This window comes from Manis pentadactyla, chromosome 10 (assembly GCF_030020395.1).
Source record: "Manis pentadactyla isolate mManPen7 chromosome 10, mManPen7.hap1, whole genome shotgun sequence".
Lineage (NCBI taxonomy): Eukaryota > Metazoa > Chordata > Mammalia > Pholidota > Manidae > Manis > Manis pentadactyla.
The window spans coordinates 30,992,805-31,013,843 of NC_080028.1; the positions used below are offsets into that span (position 1 = coordinate 30,992,805).

At 39.6% G+C, this 21,039-nt stretch overlaps 1 protein-coding gene and 1 pseudogene across 1 annotated transcript; both read left to right on the forward strand.

The window, feature by feature from the left end:
- Nucleotides 1-6,072: 6,072 nt before the first annotated feature.
- LOC118921005 (olfactory receptor 8S1-like) lies at nt 6,073-7,021 on the forward strand (annotated as a pseudogene).
- An 11,158-nt stretch (nt 7,022-18,179) lies between these two features.
- LOC130679241 (olfactory receptor 8S1-like) lies at nt 18,180-19,022 on the forward strand. The gene has a single exon (XM_057487868.1). The coding sequence runs from the start codon at nt 18,180-18,182 to the stop codon at nt 19,020-19,022; it is 843 nt and encodes a 280-aa protein (XP_057343851.1).
- Nucleotides 19,023-21,039: the final 2,017 nt, after the last annotated feature.

A 21,039-nucleotide genomic window follows, 5' to 3' on the forward strand; every position in this document is an offset into this window, starting at 1 on the left:
TGGAATAAAGTCACCTAACCATCACAGAAGAGAGCATAAAGCAAACCTGTTACATCTTCAATCTGTGGAAGATTCAACAACCGGTGGAACAGATGCACACTATTATCAAGTATTTGTGCTTGGAGAGACACAGGCCTAAAAAGGTGGGAGCATCCAAAGGGAAATAAGCCATCCCAAATGCAGGAGGATCCACCATGTATTCACCAGATGCAAGTTTCTAAAATCTAATAGAAAGTGACACAAGGGAATATCGAGACTACTTCATAAGGCAGACAATTTAGTAGAAAAGCGTTTTGCTATCTGAGCTAGATGCTAAGAACTAGAGCAGAAGACAGTTTAAGGAGGAAAAGGGGAGGATTGGTGAAAAACAAGAGTAAGAGAGGAGGAGAACACAGTGAGAAATCCAGACCAGCTGGGAAATGCAAATTACTGGTTAACTTAAGTATAGTGTCTGGCCAAAAAACAATGACTCCTTGGGGCTACAGTGAAGGATGGAAGTTTTCTCTAACATTCCACGTAATGGATAATTCCTGGAGATCTAAAATACAGTAGAATGATTATAGACAAACATCAAACTTGCTGAGTTTATATCTTCATATTTCCCAACACAAAAAAAGAAATCATAATTATGTGCCATGATAGAGATGTTAGCTAATGCTATAATGGCAGGCATCCTGCAATATACAAATGTATCAATTCAACATGTTATAAACGTGTACTCGATACACTTCCACAAAGACCCATGTTAATTATATATCAATTTAAAATTTTCAAATAAAAATAAAAAGGTTTTAAGGGAAAAATGTCACATAAGCTGAGTACCTTCTCACTGTGGTCCAACAACTCAGCCCGAGAGATGAGGATGCTTCCATAAGAATGAGAGGCTGGAACCTGTGATTGTGCCACCAGCTGCTCTTTGCCGCACTAGGACAGCACGAGGTTTCACAGGGGCAGCCAAGGCAAAGTGGATAGATGCATAAGTAACTGTTTCTGATTTCTTAAATATATTTAATCATCAAAATGTTCATCCCAATTATGTTTAGAGATACAGTTCCCTGTGCGATGGGGAAGCAAGCCGTCAGGTGAGTTAAGTCTCACTATACACCTTCCTTCATCATTTCCAACAAGGTATCTCCCCAGTAAGTGGCCAAAAGGAAAAGCTTTCCCAGCTGGTCTACTTTCAAAGCCCGTAAGACTCCAGGGTTTACAGAAAAGCTTCAACCTGCAGTTCTATAGCCTATATCGTGAAATCCCCTAAGACTTCTATGAGCTCCTCTCTTCTCGTTAATGAGTTTAAGGTTTGTCTTAGACTATGATATGAGGGAATACAGCTTTTTGGACCTGCTAAGTTACACGAGCTCCATCAAACTATCTGGGTGCCTTAAGCTAGATTGTATCTGAAGGTCACATGCTTCACTGATATTCTTTGCCCTTAAATAGAGTCACAGATGCAGGTAAAGTAAGTATAGACTCTTGTGCACTTGTCAGATGAAAAGTGTCCTTAGTCTTATCCATCTGAGATGGTCAATTGTCTTTCTTTACTGAAACTTGAAAACAGGAAAACAACATGGATGCTTCCTGAAATTAGGCTACAGAAATATTGGTTTAACTGCACACTGTGATCACCTGATGAAAGATGACTTCTCATATCATGGTAAGACTTGAGCCAAAGGATGAAATTTGTGCCAGAAAATCTCAGACCTCCATGATTTTTCTAATGGTTCCCCTCATTCCCACATGCAGACATCCAATTTCTGCTTACTTCCACCCACACAGCCTTTGGGATCTCACTTCTCAGGCACCTCCTTTCTTGAATTCTCTCACCATCCTTTCCTTGTGCTGCAGAGTGGGTTCCAGACATCCAGACAACCTCTATGGATGTTTCTGTCCTTGGAGGCCCTTATCCTCAGTTGTTTTCAGCACCTACTAAATAAACTCTCTCCCTGCTCTTCAGTGTTGCCTGTGCACTGGCTGTGGAAACTGCAGTGATCTGGGAAACTGACACCAGAAGCCAAGAGTTTCCCAGCCTGGGGAGGAGTGGGGAAAGCACATCCAGTAGGTATACTTAAGTGGTCTGAGGTCCCCTTCCTTCACTAAACACATAAATAGATCATAAACACAGGTACTGAAAATACTTACTTGTCTGTTATTAACCACCCTATCAAGTCTGGCCTTCACAAATATTAGTCATTAAAGGAGAAGAGAAAATGCAGAATCTAGAGAAGATTCAAAGGGAAATACTGAGGTGTGTGAAGTTTGCCTTCCATGCACTCAAACCACAAGCCCTGTGGCCCTTCCCATTTCAGGTGGCCTTCAGAAATCAAAGGTGTTAACGCTCTTCTGAGTATCTCACATTCCTAATAATATCTACCTAGACCATGTCTGCCTTCCAACACTAGATCGGTCTCTCATCCTGTCTTCATTAATCTGTTTATCCAGTACTTACATAATTATAAACTATTTTCTGTGGGATTGCACTGAGTAGATAAACTGTGAGACTTTTTCTTGGAAATGATATAAGATTATTGGATCTAAACAAGTTAATAATATACAATGGCATTGATATTCTTTGTCTCTCAGAATTTACTAAAGTTTACATTTGGGCAAATGTTAATTTAGGTAAAAAGAGTTCTTATTAAACAGTAGTATAAACTTGAGCCAAATTGAAAGGATAGAAGGTGATAATTATTTGTGATTATTTTTTCAATCACCCAGAAAATGCAATGCCTTGCTCCACTTCTCTTTAGGGTGATATCTGGAATTAACATATCCAAAAAACTTGAGGTGACTTATCTGAGAGGAGCTCAAGCACAACTACCCAGGAAAATTGGAAAATAAGTATTTTGTTGAGACGACCAGCCTGGACTCTCCCTTCTTCTTACCTTCTGCTTTTCTCTGTACAAGCACCAAAACTTCCCTCACTTCTCCTCTTTCTGAATTTCAAAGGAGGCATTCAACTCCAATTGACTACAAGCTACTGTGTTCCCTCTCTCCAGGTAAGTGAAGAGAATTTGAAATTAGTGCTCACTTTCCACTGCAAGGTGAAGTGAAGCCCAATTTTCAGTTGGACACAGTCAGAGGATCTATGTTGGGAGCCAGGGGGAGTAAACCATGAAAATCTCATAACATGGGCTTTCACCTGTCTTGCTGACAGCTTGTGTGCAGTCAGCACAGAACAGAGGTTTTTGACACTGGATCTCTAACCCACAGTTTCTCCAAAATTCTTTGGATATGCTGGAATTTTCTCAGCTAAATACTGGAAACAAAAATAGGTTGTAGCCAGGTGACATTAACCAGAGAGTGAATACAGAGCAAATATCTGAATAAAATCAGGCAGTAATTTGCAAATTTTGAGAAATTTTCCAGTTAAATTGAATGAATGGGATTGACTTTTTACTACTGAAGAATGAAAGAAATTGTTTATTTAGACAAGATTTTACAAACCAAAAGATGAGAAAATTGACTTTTCCATCTGGTCATTCATCTTTGATGCAGAATCAGATTTATTTTGGGCCAACACACTAGGCTGTGAAGTACTCACCAGGTAGAGAGGTAATTTGAATAGGGGATCTGATTAGGGGTGAGAGTATGGGAACTTGTCTAAGTAAGAAAGAAGAAGAGAAAGGAAAGTTAGGCAAAGCAAGCCTTGGCTGGCCCAGCAGGAATGGAATTTGTTATGGTGACTTCTCTGAGCAAAAACGACATGAAATTGGTGAAATATCCTGGGGGAAAGCTGGGGAATTCAGAGTTTCTAGCTGACAGATGAGGATGACCGTAAGCAGTTACCATACCAAGAAGGAGAACTCATGAAGGAATAGAATCTGAAATTTCAAGGTGAGTACAATAAAATTTAGCCAATATGAGATTTCAACCCTGGATGCTGAAAAAATACAGCTGAAAAAATAGGACAAATAAGTGTGTTCACACAACAGTTCAACAAAGGCTAAGTAAGGTTACTTGTGCAGTCTGGTTAAGTAGAGGATCTTGCACAAAGTAGACCTATAATACTTTGAATATTTAAATAAGTGAGAAGTGATGATGTGATTGATAAATGAATGAATGAATGAATGGAAACATGGATGGAGATGACTGAATATGGAGGAGATAAATGAAATATTTTGTAACTAAATAAAGGGATAAAAGAATGGATAAATTATCTAATATATAGATGAGTAAGTGTCATGGTTTTAAGCAGCCCTCCACATGTGGACAGAAATGAGCCAGTAGGTGTTAGCTGCTCACTGAGGGGAAGGAATCCTTACCTGCCAATTATTACAACAGAAGATGAGCCTTCTGCCTTCACAGTCACTACAGAGTAAACCCCTTAATCCCTCACAGCCTTTCCTTCCTCCTCCAATTCCCAGTCAACCTTAAGTTTTCCATATTTCTGAAACTACAGTTCAACCAGGGAATATGCCACTAAAAAAACACATATAACATGTCATATTTGCTTCATTCTTTCATTCTTTGTACATTTCAGCAGATATTAAGGACCCGTTGATGCCTCCCATTATGCTGTGTGTTCAAGACTGAAGGAAATATGCATGACTAAATACCAAATCTATTCTCCATAAGAATGTTTGGAGAAAAAAAAACTACTAATAACACATCGTACTAAAAGCCAGATCAAGATATCTGTCCAAATGAATGTCCAAAACAATTTATAGAATAAAGGATAAATGAGAACACAGAATGGAGAGATGCAGATGTGTAAAGAAAATGGGCGTCAGCCAGTCAGGGCTTAAAAATTACAGACATGGTAGCTTCACAGACCTGGGACAAATGTAAAGCTAATCTACTTACTCTCTCAACACCAACAAGTTAGGACAACGTTTCAGTGTCAATTTCCTCATTCTCAAATTTGAATAATGCAACTCACACAGTTTTGTTGTGATCTTCAAGTAGAGAAAAAACCAAACATTTGATTGTTTATATACCTAAATATAACTGGCACCAAAGAACTACTAGGTGTCATTACTGTGCATAGTCTGGGCTTGCAAAGGAGATAATTAAACAGATGTACAATGGCAGAAGAAGGAATTACGGTGAGGATTGAAGAGTCTAAAGGATTTCGGTCAAGATCTGAAGAGAAAAATTTCAACAGGGAATCACCTGGAATCCAGGCAGAGAATCAGAAAGTAATGAAGGCAACAGGGTGCATCTAGTAGGACCAACAGATTTCTGATTCTGCAACGGAGGCTCATCAGAACCACATGGAGAGGGTTTAAAATACCCATAAACAGGATCCAAAAAAAGACCTAGTAAGACAGGATTTCTGCAGGTAGAGAAGCCAGTTTCTACAGAGATTGCCTGATCTGTAAATGCAAAACAGAGAGTTCACCCTTTAGGAGGCACTGTTGCAAACAGCACCATAGACAAAGTTCTGGTCATAGGTCATATTGAGTGGATGCAAATCTTGAGTGTTCAAACTGAGGAACTGAACAAGTTTTATTAATCTCAGTAGGGTTTTTTTTTTTTACTGTTAAAAAGATAATTGAGGAATCTCCTTCCTTAATTCATTCCCTCCCCCAACACCTCCACCCACGTGTTTCAAAATTGGCCCTTGATTCGAATAACTAATGTAGTAGAGACACACGAAGAGTAAAAATACAATAAACATAGCATGTTATCATTAAGAAATATTGGACTATTTCAAACTTTTGAATGAAGAGTAAAAGACTGTGTAGCTGAAACCAGAAACCAGTAGAATCACTTCTCCAGGAAATGTACAGGATTTAATTTCATGAGTAGGACAGTTCAAGGTAATGAAATGTCATGGACTAGACTGAAAAATTATATGAAGTTCTCCAAAGATATTTAAGGTAGAGGGGTCAGAAGTGGAAAGAGCATAGACGAGCACAGGGTTGAGGAGCTGTGCAGTTAGAAATTAAGTGATGAAAGAATTCTAGGAAAGCAGGCAAAGTAGATTTTTTAAAAATCGATGTGAAAGATGAGCAGGCTGAGGAGAGATGTATGCATACACTGAGTGAAAAGGAAAGTCTGAGGTGCCATGCGGTGGAGGTGAACACCCATGCATCTGTCTGCTTTCATTCCAGTAAAATATCTCCCAGCATGGTCTTAGGAAACCACAGCGCCATCACGGGATTCCTCCTTCTTGGGCTGCCTGCCGACCCCCACATCCAGGTCCTGCTCTTTGCCCTGTTCCTGAATATTTACCTCCTGACCATAATGGGGAACCTGATGATGATGCTGGTCATCAGGACTGAATTGCAACTCCACTCACCCATGTACTTCTTCCTGAGTCACCTCTCTTTTCTGGATCTTTGTTTAACTTCAGTCACTGTGCCCAAGATGCTGGAGAACCCCCTGTATCAGAAGAAAGCAATCTCAGTAGAGGGCTGCCTTGCTCAGGCTTTTTTTGTATTTTCCATTGCAGGGACTGAAGCCTTGTGCTCTCTGCCATGGCTTATGACCGCTACAATGCCATCTGCCGCCCGCTACTCTATGGCCAGGTGATGAGGAAACCGTTCTGTGGGGGTCTGGTATGGGTGTCATGGGGCCTGGGCTTTCTGGATGGTCTCGTGAACATCCTCACGGCTTGGGATTTGGATTTCTGTGAGGCTCATGTGATGCCTCACTTCAGCTGTGAGCTGTCATCTCTATTCTCTCTCTCTTGCTCTGATGTCTCCAACAATTTTGCAGTGCTCGTGTGCTCTGCTATTGTGCACACCTCAGGGATCTTACTCCTGGTCTTCTTCTCATATGCCCGCATTGTCACAGCCATCCTGAGCATCAGCTCCACCATGGGCAGAAGCAAGGCCTTCTCCACCTGCTCCTCCCACCTCACTGCAGAAGGAGTGGATCTGCTTTCCTCCGCTATCTCATGCCAACCTTAAGTTCCCCGCTGGAGTTGGTTTTTTCCATACAGTACCGTGTGGTCAGCCCCCTAGTGAATCCACTTGTCTACAGCTTAAAGAACAAGGAAGTAAAAGCTGCTCTGAAAAGAATGTTGCAAAAAGGTCTACAACATCTCACAGAGCAGAGAGCAATCAGAAGATGACTAGGAAATGAGGTAGAACCTCATCAAACGGTTGAATAATAGAATAGGTAAGAGCTTCTTACTTCATAATAGATATGACAAAATATCTTAAAAAGCCTGTTTCCTTTGAAATGCTAAAGAAAAACCAAGAGCTACTTGTTTACTTTGGCTCATATTTACTTTATTTAGAGACAAAGCAATACATCTGATAATTATTATTTTGATACAGATCCTAGCACCAATATTTGGTGCATTATTAATTTGGTATAAACTTACAGTACCTTTTAGTTATGAAACATTCCCAATGCAGTTAGCACTGAGAAAATTGTCTAGAACCTCAATTCTTTTTTTTTTTAGATAATTATTTATTATTGAAGGGTAGTTGACACACAGTATTACATTAGTTTCAGGTATACAACACAGTGATTCATCATTTATATACATGATAATTCTAGGTACCAGCTATCACCATACCAAGTTGTTACCATATTTTGACTATATTCCTTATGCTATACATTACATCCTGGTTACTTATTTATTTTTCAATTGGAAGTGTGTATATATATATTTTTTTGAGGGCATCTCTCATATTTATTGATCAAATGGTTGTTAACAAAAATAAAATTCTGTACAGGGGGGTCAATGTTCAATGCACAATCATTAATCCACCCCAAGCCTAATTTGCATCAGTCTCCAATCTTCTGAAGCATAACAAAAAAGTTCTTACATGGAGAACAAATTCTTACATAGTGAATAAGTTACATGGTGAACATTAGAGGGCAGTCATCACAGAAGCTTTCGGTTTTGCTCATGCATTATGAACTATAAACAGTCAGTTCAAATATGAATACCCATTTGATTTTTACACTTGATTTATATGTGGATACCACATTTCTCTCTTTATTATTATTATTTTTAATAAAATGCTGAAGTGGTAGATAGATATAAGATAAAGGTAGAAAACACAGTTTAGTGTTGTAAGAGAGCAAATGTAGATGATCATGTGTGTGCCTGTAGACTATGTGTTAAACCAAGCTAGACAAGGGCAATAAAATATCCACGGATGCTGAAGATTTCTCTCAGAACAGAGGGTGTGAGGTTCTAAGCCCCACCTCTGTTGATCCCCAATTTCTCACCTGATGGCCCCCCCCCTGCGACTCTGCCTGTCTTAGGGTGTTCTTCCCTTGAGGAATCTTACCTGTCTCTGGCTAACCAGTCATCTTCCGGGGCCATACAGGGAAACGTTAAGTTGGTAAGTGAGAGAGAAGCCTTATTGTTTGTAAAGGTTAGCTTTTTACTTCTTTGCAGATTTATGCCCTGTGGCTTCTATGCCCAGCATTTGTCTTGAGGTGTCTTTACCAATTAGAAGAATTATGATACTCAGTAAATTCGATATGAGGCACGAATTCTATATAACGGTTGTAATTAGGAAGGAAGAAGAAAAGCTATAGAAGTAGCAGGCAGAGGATAACATGGGAGGATTGATTATTTCTTTGACATATCTTCTTGTAGAGTAACTTCAGCATGGATTTTAAACTACTAATTAAATTGCACACACACATTAACATAATAGGAGAACAGTTACATAACCAAAGTATACCTGTAAGTACCAGCCATCTACAGTGAAGTCAAGAAAACCAGTTAGGCACCTTAGACATTTGTGAAAACTTATCTATGATATGGTGGATATTGTCCAACTGAACTTCAACAGTCTGAGAGAAATCAGACAAATTAAAACAACCCATTCCTGGGGACTGTTCACATCCCATATGTTCTTTTAACAGTGAATTGTCTGTAGTTGTAAGATTTTGGAGTGCTACAATTTGCACTTCTCCTAATTCTTGGATGAGTTCCATCAGTATAGATCCAGTCAAATTTGTTGTTTTACTGCATGCACAGGTCAGCTTAGATATATCCTTCTTCATTCCCATGGCAAGTCCAGGAACTGGAGGGGTGAGTGCATCAACACCTGTAGCAGTGCGTGGATCTTTATTGGGGTTTTTTGACGATCATCTTCTGACCTGAGTCTTCCCGAGAGTGCTGATGTTGGAAGTTCTTTTTCATATCGTATCTTAGTTCATTTTCGGGGTAGCCCAATTAGGTTTTGATCCTCTGTATAAACACAAAACAGACCCTTTGCCTACACTTTTATATGCCCTTTATATCATTGTGTAGAACTCATTGGAGGTCACCACACAGGAACTGCTTTTTTTTTTTAATCATTAATCTATACTTACATGATGAATATTTTGTTTACTAGGCTCTCCCCTATACCAGGTCCCCCCTATATACCTCTTTAGAGTCACTGTCGAACAGCGTAGCAAAACGTTGTAAAATCACTACTTGTCTTCTCTGTGTTGTACAGCCCTCCCCTTTCTCCCACCCCCCATGCATGCTAAACTTAATACCCCCATTTTTCACCCCCCCTTATCCCTCCCTACCCACCCATCTTCCCCAGTCCCTTTCCCTTTGGTAACTGTTAATACATTCTTGAGTTCTGTGATTCGGCTGCTGTTTTGTTCCTTCAGTTTTTCCTTTGTTCTTATACTCCACAGATGAGTGAAATCATTTGGTATTTCTCTTTCTCCGCTTGGCTTATTTCACTGAGCATAATACCCTCCAGCTCCATCCATGTTGCTGCAAGTGGTAGGATTTGCCCTTTTCTTATGGCTGAGTAGTATTCCATTGTGTATATGTACCAAATCTTCTTTGTCCATTCATCTATCGATGGACATTTAGCTTGCTTCCAATTCCTGGCTGTTGTAAATAGTGCTGCGATAAACATAGGGGTGCATTGGTCTTTCTCATACTTGACTGCCTCATTCTTAGGGTAAATTTCTAGGAGTGCAATTCCTGGGTCAAATGGTATGTCTGTTCTGGGCATTTTGATGTACCTACATACTGCTTTACACAATGGTTGAACTAATTTACATTCCCACAAGCAGTGTAGGAGGGTTCCCCTTTCTCCACAGCCTCGCAAACATTTGTTGTTGTTTATCTTTTGGATGGCAGCCATCCTTACTGGTGTGAGATGATACCTCATTGTAGTTTTAATTTGCATTTCTCTGATAATTAGCGATGTGGAGCATCTTTTCATGTCTTTTGGCTATCTGTATTTCTTTTTTGGAGAACTGTCTGTTCAGTTCCTCTGCCCATTTTTTAATTGGGTTATTTGTTTTTTGTTTGTTGAGGCATGTGAGCTCTTTGTATATTCTGGACGTCAAGCCTTTATCGGATGTGTCATTTTCAAATATATTCTCCCATACTGTAGGGTTCCTTTTTGTTCTATTGATGGTGTCTTTTGCTGTACAGAAGCTTTTCAGCTTAATATAGTCCCACTTCTTCATTTTTGCTGTTGTTTTCCTTGCCTGGGGAGATATGTTCAAGAAGAGGTCACTCATATTTATGTTTAAGAGGTTTTTGCCTATGATTTTTTCCAAGAGTTTAATGGTTTCATGACTTACATTCAGGTCTTTGATCCATTTTGAGTTTACGTTTGTATATGGGTTTAGACAATGGTCCAGTTTCATTCCTCTACATGTAGCTGTCCAGTTTTGCCAACACCATCTGTTGAAGAGACTGTTATTTCGCCATTGTATATCCATGGCTCCTTTATCAAATATTAATTGAAAATATATGTCTGAGTTAATGTCTGGATTGTCTAGTCTGTTCGATTGGTCTGTGGCTCTGTTCTTGGGCCAGTACCAAATTGTCTTGATTACTATGGTTTTATAATAGAGCTTGAAGTTAGGGAGTGAGATCCCCCCTACTTTATTCTTCTTTCTCAGGATTGCTTTGGCTATTCGGGGTCTTTGGTGTTTCCATATGAATTTTTGAATTATTTGTTCCAGTTCATTGAAGAATGTTGCTGGTAGTTTCATAGGGATTGCAGCAAATCTGTATATTGCTTTGGGCAGGATGGCCATTTTGACGATATTAATTCTTCCTAGCCACGAGCATGGGATGCGTTTCCATCTGTTAGTGTCCCCTTTAATGTCTCTTAAGAGTGACTCGTAGTTTTCAGAGTATAAGTCTTTCACTTCTTTGGTTAGGTTTATTCCTAGGTATTTTATTTTTTTTGATGCAATTGTGAATTGATTTGTTTTCCTGGTTTCCCTTTCTGTTGGTTCATTGTTAGTGTATAGGAAAGCCACAGATTTCTGTGTGTTGATTTTGTGTCCTGCAACTTTGCTGTGTTCTGATATCAGTTCTAGTAGTTTTGGGGTGGAGTCTTTAGGGTTTTTTATGCACAGTATCATGTCATCTGCAAATAGTGACAGTTAACTTCTTCTTTACCAATCTGGATTCCTTTTTTGTTTTGTTTTGTCTGATTACCATGGCTAGGACCTCTAGTACTATGTTAAATAACAGTGGAGAGAGTGGGCATCCCTGCCTAGTTCCCGATCTCAGAGGAAAGGCTTTCAGCTTCTTGCTGTTCAGTATAATGTTGGCTGTGGGTTTTTCATAGATGTCCTTTATAATGTTGAGGTACTTGCTCTCTATTTCCATTTTGATGAGAGTTTTTGTCATGAATGGATGTTGAACTTTGTCAAATGCTTTTTCAGCATCTATTGAGATGATCATGTGGTTTTTTTCTTTCTTTTTTTTAATGTGTTGGATGATGTTGATGGACTTTCGAATGTTGTGCCATCCTTGCATCACTGGGATAAATCCCACTTGGTCATGGTGTACTATCCTTTTGATATGTTTTTGAATTCGGTTTGCTAATATTTTGTTGAGTATTTTTGCATCTACGTTCATGAGGGATATTGGTCTGTATTTTTCTTTTTTGGTGGAGTCTATGCCTGGTTTTGATATTAGGGTGATGTTAGCTTCATAGAATGAGTTTGGGAGTATCCCCTCCTCTTCTGTTTTTTAGAAAACTTTAAGGAGAATGGGTATTATGTCTTCCCTGTACGTCTGATAAAATTCCTAGGTAAATCCATCTGGCCCAGGGTTTTTGTTCTTTGGAAGTTTTTTTATTAATGCTTCAATTTCGTTGCTGGTAATTGGTCTGTTTAGATTTTCTGTTTCTTTCTGGGTCAGTCTTGCAAGGTTGTATTTTTCTAGGAAGTTGTCCATTTCTCCTAGGTTTCCCAGCTTGTTAGCATATAGGTTTTCATAGTATTCTCTAATAATTCTTTGTATTTCTGTGGGGTCCATCGTGATTTTTCCTTTCTCGTTTCTGATACTGTTGATTTGTGTTGACTCTCTTTTCCTCTTAATAAGTCTAGCTAGAGGCTTATCTATTTTGTTTATTTTCTCGAAGAACCAACTCTTGGTTTCATTGATTTTTGCTATTGTTTTATTCTTCTCAATTTTATTTATTTCTTCTCTGATCATTGTTATGTCCCTCCTTCTGCTGACTTACGCCTCATTTGTTCTTCTTTTTCCAATTTCGATCATTGTGACATTAGACCATTCATTTGGGCTTGTTCTACCTTTTTTAAATATGCTTGGATTGCTATATAGTTTCCTCTTAAGACTGGTTTTGCTGTGTCCCACAGAAGTTGGAACTTAGTGTTATTGTACTCATTTGTTTCCATATATTGCTGGATCTCCATTTTGATTTGGTCATTGATCCATTTATTATTTAGGAGCGTGTTGTTTAGCCTTTATGTGTTTGTGAGCCTTTTTGCTTTCTTTGTACAGTTCATTTCTAGTTTTATGCCTTTGTTTTCTGAAAAGTTGGTTGGTGGTATTTCAATCTTTTGGAATTTACAGAGGCTCTTTTTGTGGCCTAGTATGTGGTCTATTCTGGAGAATGTTCCATGTGCACTTGAGAAGAATATGTATCCTGTTGCTTTTGGATGTAGAGTTCTGTAGATGTCTATTAGGTCCATCTGTTCTAGTGTGTTGTTCAGTGCCTCTGTGTCCTTACTTATTTTCTGTCTGGTGGATCTGTCCTTTGGAGTGAGTGGTGTGGTGAAGGCTCCTAGAATGAATGTATTGCATTCTATTTCCTCCTTTAGTTCTGTTAATATTTGTTTCAGATATGTTAGTGCTCCTGTATTGGGTGCATATATATTTATAATGGTTATATCCTCTTCTTGGACTGTGCACTTTATCATAATGTAATGTCCTTCTTTGTCTTTTGATACTTTCTTTATTTTGAAGTCTGTTTTGTCTGATACCAGAATAGCAACACCTGCTATCTTCCCTTTTTTGTTTGCATGAAATATCTTTTTCCATCCCTTGACTTTAAGTCTGTGCATGTCTTTGGGTTTGAGGTGAGTCTCTTGTAAGCAGCATATGGATGGATCTTGCTTTTTTATTCATTCTATTACTCTGTGTCTTTTGATTGGTGCATTCAGTCCATTTACATTTTGGTTGATTATTAAAAGGTATGAACTTACTGCCATTGTAGGCTTTAAGTTTGTGGTTATCAAAGGTTCAGGGTTAGCTTCTTTACTATCTTACTGTCTAACTTAACTCGCTTGTTGAGCTATTATAAACATGGTCTGATGATTCTTTATTTCTCTCCCTTCTTATTCCTCCTATTCGCTTCTTCATATGTTGGGTGTTTTGTTCTGTGCTCTTTTTAGGAGTGCTCCCATCTAGAGCATTCCCTGTAGGATGCCCTGGAGAGGTGGTTTGTGGGAGACAAATTCCCTCAACTTTTGCTTGTCTGGGAATTGTTTTATCCTTCCTTCATATTTAAATGATATTCATGCTGGACACAGTAGTCTTGGTTCAAGGCCCTTCTGTTTCATTGCATTAATTATGTCATGCCATTCTCTTCCTACCTGTAGGGTTTCTGTTGAGAAGTCTGATGATAGCCTGATGGGCTTTCCTTTGTAGGTGACCTTTTTTTTCTCTCTGGCTGCCTTTAATACTTTGTCCTTGTCTTTGATTTTTGCTATTTTAATTATTAATTGTCTTGGTGTTGCCCTCCTTGGATCCCTTGTCATGGGAGTTCTGTGTACCTCTGTGGTCTAAGAGGCCATTTCTTCCCCTTGTTTGGGGAAGTTTTCGGCAATTATTTCTTCAAAGACACTTTCTATCCCTTTTTCTCTCTCTTCTCCTTTGGTATCCCTATAATGCATATATTGTTCCTTTTTGATTGGTCACTCAGCTCTCTTAAAATTCTTTCATTCCTGGAGATCCTTTTATCTCTCTCTGCATCAGGTTCTCTGCGTTCCTGTTCTCTGTTTTCTAACCCATTAATGATCTCTTGCATTTGGTCCGTTCTGTTTTGAAGTTCTTCCAGAGCTTGTTTTATTTCTGAATTCTCCTTCCTTAGTTCTTGCATATTTCTCTGCAAGTCCATCAGCATGGTTATGACTTTTGTTTTGAATTCTTTTTCAGGAAGACTGGCTAAATCTATCTCCCCAGGTTCCTTCTCAGGGGAAGATGTAGCAGATGCCAAAGCTGTCTGGGTTAATCTTGTCTGGATCATAATTTTTTCCCTTTTCATGTTGACAGGTGCTATTGACTGTCAGCTGGGAGGGCCAAACTTTTCACTTGCTACTGGCCTTTCTTTACTGGGACAACTGCGACCCCTAGTGGCTTGTGTTGGTTAATTGCTTGTAGGCTGGGTCTTTGTGTCTTGCCCGGCTGATATGGAGTGATCTCCCTTTCTGTGGGCTTTGTTTGCCTTAGGCTGTTTCTCCACTTTCTCAGCGCCCAAGGGGTAATGGACGTGGGGCGGGGTGGCTATTTGGCTGTTTGCCTCCGTGAGGGTTCTCAGAGCTGTTGCCCAGGGCGTTAGTGAGCCGGGTTTTCCCTTTAATTCCAGCCACTGGGATGTGACCGGTGTTGTTTCCGTCTAGCTTTTAAGTCCCTGTCCCTTTAAGACTTTCAAAATGCACTCGCTTTTCTTTGTCACAGGGGCATCAGTTTCGGCACCCGCTCAGAGGTCTTGCTGCCCTATTTCCCCAGTTTCCAGCCCTCCATGCATGTACTGTGTCTGTGCTCTGGTGCGGGTTGCTGGGGCTGGGTGTTTAGCAGTCCTGGGCTCCCTCTCCCTCCTGCCAGGAGCTGGGGGTAGGTGTGCGTGTTCCCGCCAGGCTGGGGGTTGCATCTTATCCCTTTCACCAGGCGCTAGGCTCTCGCACGTGTGGATGTAATCTGGCTGTTGTCCTGTGTCTTCTGGTCTCTCTTTTAGGATTAGTTGTATTTGTTGTATTTTCAAAAATATATATGTTTTTGGGAGGAGATTCCCACTGTCCTACTCACGCCGCCATGTTGGCTCCCCCTACTGCTTTTTTTTTTTAAGAAAAGAAATATTATTTGAAACATTTACTTCCATAGCTGATCATCTGACACCCTTTAAAAGATAAAAATTAAGGATATGTAAAGCATGCATTAATTGTTGATTTGCAGTTAATTTTATCCTATCAGGGAGTAATTCCACCCACTTTTTTGTTATCATTAATCGACAATTACATAAAGAATATTATGTTTACTAGGCTCTCCCCTACACCAAGTCCCCCCACAAACCCCATTACAGTCACTGTCCATCAGCATAGCAAAATACTGTAGAGTCACTACGTGTCTTCTCTGTGTTGCACAGCCCTCCCCTTTCCCCAACACCCCACATTATACATGCTAATCGTAATACTACCTTTCTTCTTCCCCACCCTTATCCCTTCCTACCCTGCCATTCTCCCCAGTCTCTTTCCCTTTGGTAATTATTAGTCCATTCATGTTCTGTAATTCTGCTGCTGTTTTGTTCCTTCAGTTTTTCTTTTTTTCTTATACTTCACAGATGACTGAAATTGTTTGGTATTTGTCTTTCTCCGCTTGGCTTATTTCACTGAGCATAATACCCTCTAGCTCTATCCATGCTGTTGCAAATGGTAGGATTTGTTTTCTTCTTATGGCTGAGTAATATTCCGTTGTGTATATGTACCACATCTTCTTTATCCATTCATCTACTGATGGACATTTAGGTTGCTTCCATATCTTGACTATTGTAAATAGTGCTGCGATAAACATAGGGGTGCATCTGTCTTTTTCAAACTGGAGTGCTGAATTCTTAGGGTAAATTCCTAGGAGAGGAATTTCTGGGTCAAATGGCAGTCTATTTTGAGCATTTTGAGGTACGTCCATACTGCTTTCCACAATGGTTGAACTAATTTACATTCCCACCAGCAGTGTAGGAGGGATCCCCTTTTTCCACAATCATGTCAACGTTTGTTGTTGTTTGTCTTTTGTATGGTAGCCATCCTTACTGGTGTGATGTGATATCTCATTGTGCTTTTAATTTGCATTTCTCTGATAACCAGTGATGTGGAGCATCTTTTCATGTGTCTGTTGGCCATATGAATTTCTTTTTTGTAGAACTGTCTTTTCAGCTCCTCTGCCCATTTTTTAATTGGATTATTTGCTTTCTGTTTGTTGAGGTGTGTGAGCTCTTTATATATTTTGGATGTGAAGCCTTTATCGGATCTGTCATTTACAAATATATTCTCCCATAGTGTAGTATACCTTTTTGTTCTATTGATGGTATGTTTTGGTGTACAGAAGCTTTTCAGCTTGATATAGTCTCACTTGTTCATTTTTGCTTTTGTTTTCCTTCCCTGGGGAGATACGTTCATGAAGAAGTTGCTAATGTTTATGTCCAAGAGATTTTTGCCTATGTATTTTTCAGAGAGTTTTATGGTTTCATGACTTACATTCAGGTCTTCGATCCATTTTGAATTTACTTTTGTGTATGGGGTTAGACAATGGTCCAGTTTCATTCTCCTACATGTAGCTGTCCAGTTTTGCCAGCATCATCTGTTGAAGAGACTGTCATTTTGCCATTGTATGTCCATGGCTCCTTTACCAAATATTAATTGACCATATATGTTTGGATTAATGTCTGGAGTCTCTATTCTGTTCCACTGGTTTGTGGGTCTGTTCTTGTGCCAGTACCAAATTGTCTTGATTACTATGGCTTTGTAGTAGAGCGTGAAGTTAGGGAGTGAGATTCCCCCACTTTATTCTTCTTTTTCAGGATTGCTTTGGGTTTTCGGGGTTTTTGTTGTTTCCATATGAATTTTTGAACTATTTGTTCCAGATCATTGAAGAATGTTGCTGGTAATTTGATAGGGATTGCATCAAACCTGTATATTGCTTTGGGCAGGATGGCCATTTTGACAATATTAATTCTTCCTAGCCAGGAGCATGGGATGAGTTTCCATTTGTTAGTGTCCTCTTTAATTTCTCTTAAGAGTGTCTTATAGTTTTCAGGGTATAGGTCTTTCACTTCTTTGGTTAGGTTTATTCCTAGGTATTTTATTCTTTTTGATGCAGTTGTGAATGGCATTGCTTTCCTGATTTCTATTTCTATTGTTTCACTATTAGTGTATAGTAAAGCCACAGATTTCTCTGTGTGAATTTTGTATCCTGCAACTTTGCTGTATTCTGATATCAGTTCTAGTAGTTTTGTGGCGGAGTCTTTTGGGTTTTTTATGTACAATATCATGTCATCTGCAAATAGTGACAGTTTAACATCTCTACCAATCTGGATTCCTTGTATTTCTTTCTTTTGTCTAATTGCTGTGGCTAGCAACTCCACTACCATGTTAAATAACAGTAGGGAAACTGGGCACCACTGTCTTGTTCCCGATCTCAGATGGAAGGCTTTCAGCTTCTCGCTGCTCAGTATGATGTTAGCTGTGGGTTTATCATAGATGGCCTTTATTATGTTGAGTTACTTGCCCTCTATTCCCATTTTGCTGAGAGTTTTTGTCATGAATGGATGTTAGATTTTGTCAGATGCTTTTTCAGCATCTATTGAGATGACCATGTGGCTTTTTGTCCTTCTTTTTGTTGATGTGGTGGATAATGTTGATGCATTTTCGAATGTTGTACCATCCTTGCATCCCTGGGATGAATCCCACGTGGTTATGGTGTATGATCCTTTTGATATATTTTTGAATTCGGTTTGCTAATATTTTATTAAGTATTTTTGCATCTACATTAATCAGGTATATTGGTCTGTCGTTTTCTGTTTTGGTGGGGTATTTGCCTGGTTTTGGGATTAGGGTGATATTGGCTTCATAGAGTGAGTTTGGGAATATTCCCTCCTCTTCTATTTTTTGGAAAACTTTAAGGAGAATGGGTATTATGTCTTCTCTGTATGTCTGATAAAATTCCATGGTAAATCTATCTGGCCATCACTGAGTTCATCCTCTTGGGGCTGTCTGCAGACCCCCACATCCAGGCCCTGATCTTTGCGCTGTTCCTAATGATTTACCTCCAGACCCTGCTGGGGAACCTGATGCTCCTGCTGGTGATCAGGGCTGATTCCCACCTCCACACACCCATGTACTTCTTCCTGAGTCACCTCTCTTTCCTGGACCTTTGCTTCTCTTCGGCTACAGTGCCCAAGCTGCTGGAGAACCTCCTGTCTCAGAGGAAAACCATCTCTGTTAAGGGCTGCCTGGCCCACGTCTTCTTTGTGTTTGACATGGGGGGCACGGAAGCCTGCCTGCTCTCAGTGACAGCCTATGACCACTACGTTGCCATCTGCCACCCTCTGCTCTATGGCCAGAAGATAACCAACAAGCTCTGTAATGGGCTAGTGTGGGGCTCCTGGGGCTTGGGATTTCTGGATGCACTCATCAACATCCTTCCAGCTATGACCTTGGACTTCTGTAAGGATCAGTCCATCCCCCACTACAGCTGTGAGCTGCCCTCTCTCTTCCCTCTGACCTGCTCTGATGTCTCCAAAAACTTTACTATTCAGCTCTGCTACAGCCTCCTGCATGGGCTTGTAACCTGTGTCCTAATTGTCTGTTCCTATACTCTTATTGTTTCCACCATGCTGAGTATCAGCTCCTCCTCAGGTAGAAGCAAGGCCTTCTTCACCTGCTTCTCCCACCTCACTGCTGTTCTCATGTTTTATGGCTCAGGTTTCCTTCGTTATTTCACACCAACCTCAGGTTCACCCCTGGGGTTAATGTTCTCTGTTCTGTATGGTGTGGTCTCTCCCTTAGTGAATCCCCTCATCTACAGCTTGAAGAACAAGGATGTGAAAGCAGCTGTGAGAAGGACCTTTGGAAAATATCTCCAATATTCCAGTAGTTGACCATAGTTTGATGATGGTGAGAATTAGCTTACTACAGAAAGATTTTCTGGGAACTTGACAGTAAGTGAACTTTCTGATTGCTTCTGATATTGGATCCAAGAAATGAATCTTACAAATTCATAGTGCTACCCAGATAATGATGAGATCAATATCAAGAATGAAAGACAGAAATGCTTCTTTTCCTTTCTGAGAAGTGTTTCATCATAATCCTGGTCCATGTTTATTTTTCTATTCAGGTTAGGAACATTTAGGTTATCAATAGTTACTGGTTATTACAAATCAAACTTCTATGAATAGTCATGTATAGGATTTTGTGTGAACATGTTTTCACTTCTTGAGAGTATATACCTAGGAGGGGATTTGCTGTGGCATGTTGTAAATATAAGTTTAACTTAGTACAATTGTTTTTCCAATCTGTTTTCTGGAATGCCTGTACCATTTTACATTCTCACCAGAAATATATGAAGGATTCAGTTACTCTGCAACATTGTCCATATTGGTATTATATTTTTTATTAATTTTAGCTATTCTTAATTAAGTGTGCAGTGGTTGTAGTTAGAAATAAACTATACCCCAAAAAATAGAGTACATGTGAAAACTGATGAAGTAAGAAAAATATTAATAGTTTTGATTCTCTGTCACTTTCCTGTCCTTAATAACTGCTCTCTGACGTTGTAGAAAAATATCATTTAAGAAAACTACGTGAAGAGTGCACAGGCACTTTCTGTGTTATTTTTGCAAAGTTTTTGATCTCTAAATTTTTTTTCAGAATAAAACATTTAAAACTATATTATAAACTATGGACTCTGGGTGACTATTATGTATCCTTTAGGTTCATCATGTAACAAATGTGTTTGTCTGTTGGCATCTGCAGATAATGGGAGAGGCTGTGTCTGTGTGGAGGCATGGTGTACATGGGAGATCTCTGTACCATTCTCTGAATTTTTCTTTGAGTACAAATTATTGTTCTATAAAAAAGTCTTAAAATAGTATAATATAGAGTAAAAATAAAGGATGAAAAGAACAATGCATCTCAAACTAAAAGTTGGAATAAGTATATTAATATTAGACAAATTCAGCTTCAGAAGAAGATATATTATCAGTGATCTACAGGGAGATAACATAGATGTAGAGGAATTATTATATCACAAAGACATAAGAATCCTAAACATAGAAAAATCACAAACGAGTGGTGCTTATTTTATAAAACTTGCTAAAATATGCCAAAAAAGGAAGAAATAAATTGGCTAATATTCTCTCAAAGAATCAAAACTTGAAAATAGATTAAAAACAAAATTAAATGTTGTGATAAGCCTGTTCTTATTTGTATTACATGAAATTGAATGTAGCCAGTCTACCTATTTCAGAACCAGATATACCAATGTTTTCCACCCCCATATCCCAGAGATGCAGAAGCCATGTAGGAAGAGGTACTGATGGCTTCTGCTGAGACCAGATGCACATGTCCACCAGCTCATTGTGGGTATAGGGCCAGAGCATGGAGTGCTCCTCAACCTGGGGAAGGAGCTGCACCTCCCCCTGAAGAGACCACGGTTGTTGAATGTGTATTTGATTAACTACACCTGGGTGGGTCTTTAATATAGGAGAGACTGGTGCCTCCTTGTCAACAGTTCTGCTCCTGGCTCCACTCCCTCATACTCACCCCCAATCTTTCCTACCATGTCTGGGGCTGAAGGCACCTCTCCTTCCTTCACCTCCCCTTTGGCCTCCTCAATGCAGATTCTCTTGCTCCTCCTCCCTCACTGCTGATGTGTCTTCCTGTAGTGCAACATGACTTCTGAATAACTGTCTCTCTTAAGGGTACCCAGCTCCTCCAAGCAGCCCCCAAGTTTGTCTCTCTCCTTGATATCCCTTTCCACTACCTTGAGATACAAACATCCCACAATCCCAGCTGCTACATGGCCGCTCAGAACCTCTAAGCAATCTTCTATCTCACTGAGGGCTAATTCCACAGCTTCTGGTATCTACACACTTCCCCAATTCTGGGGAAGAGCCC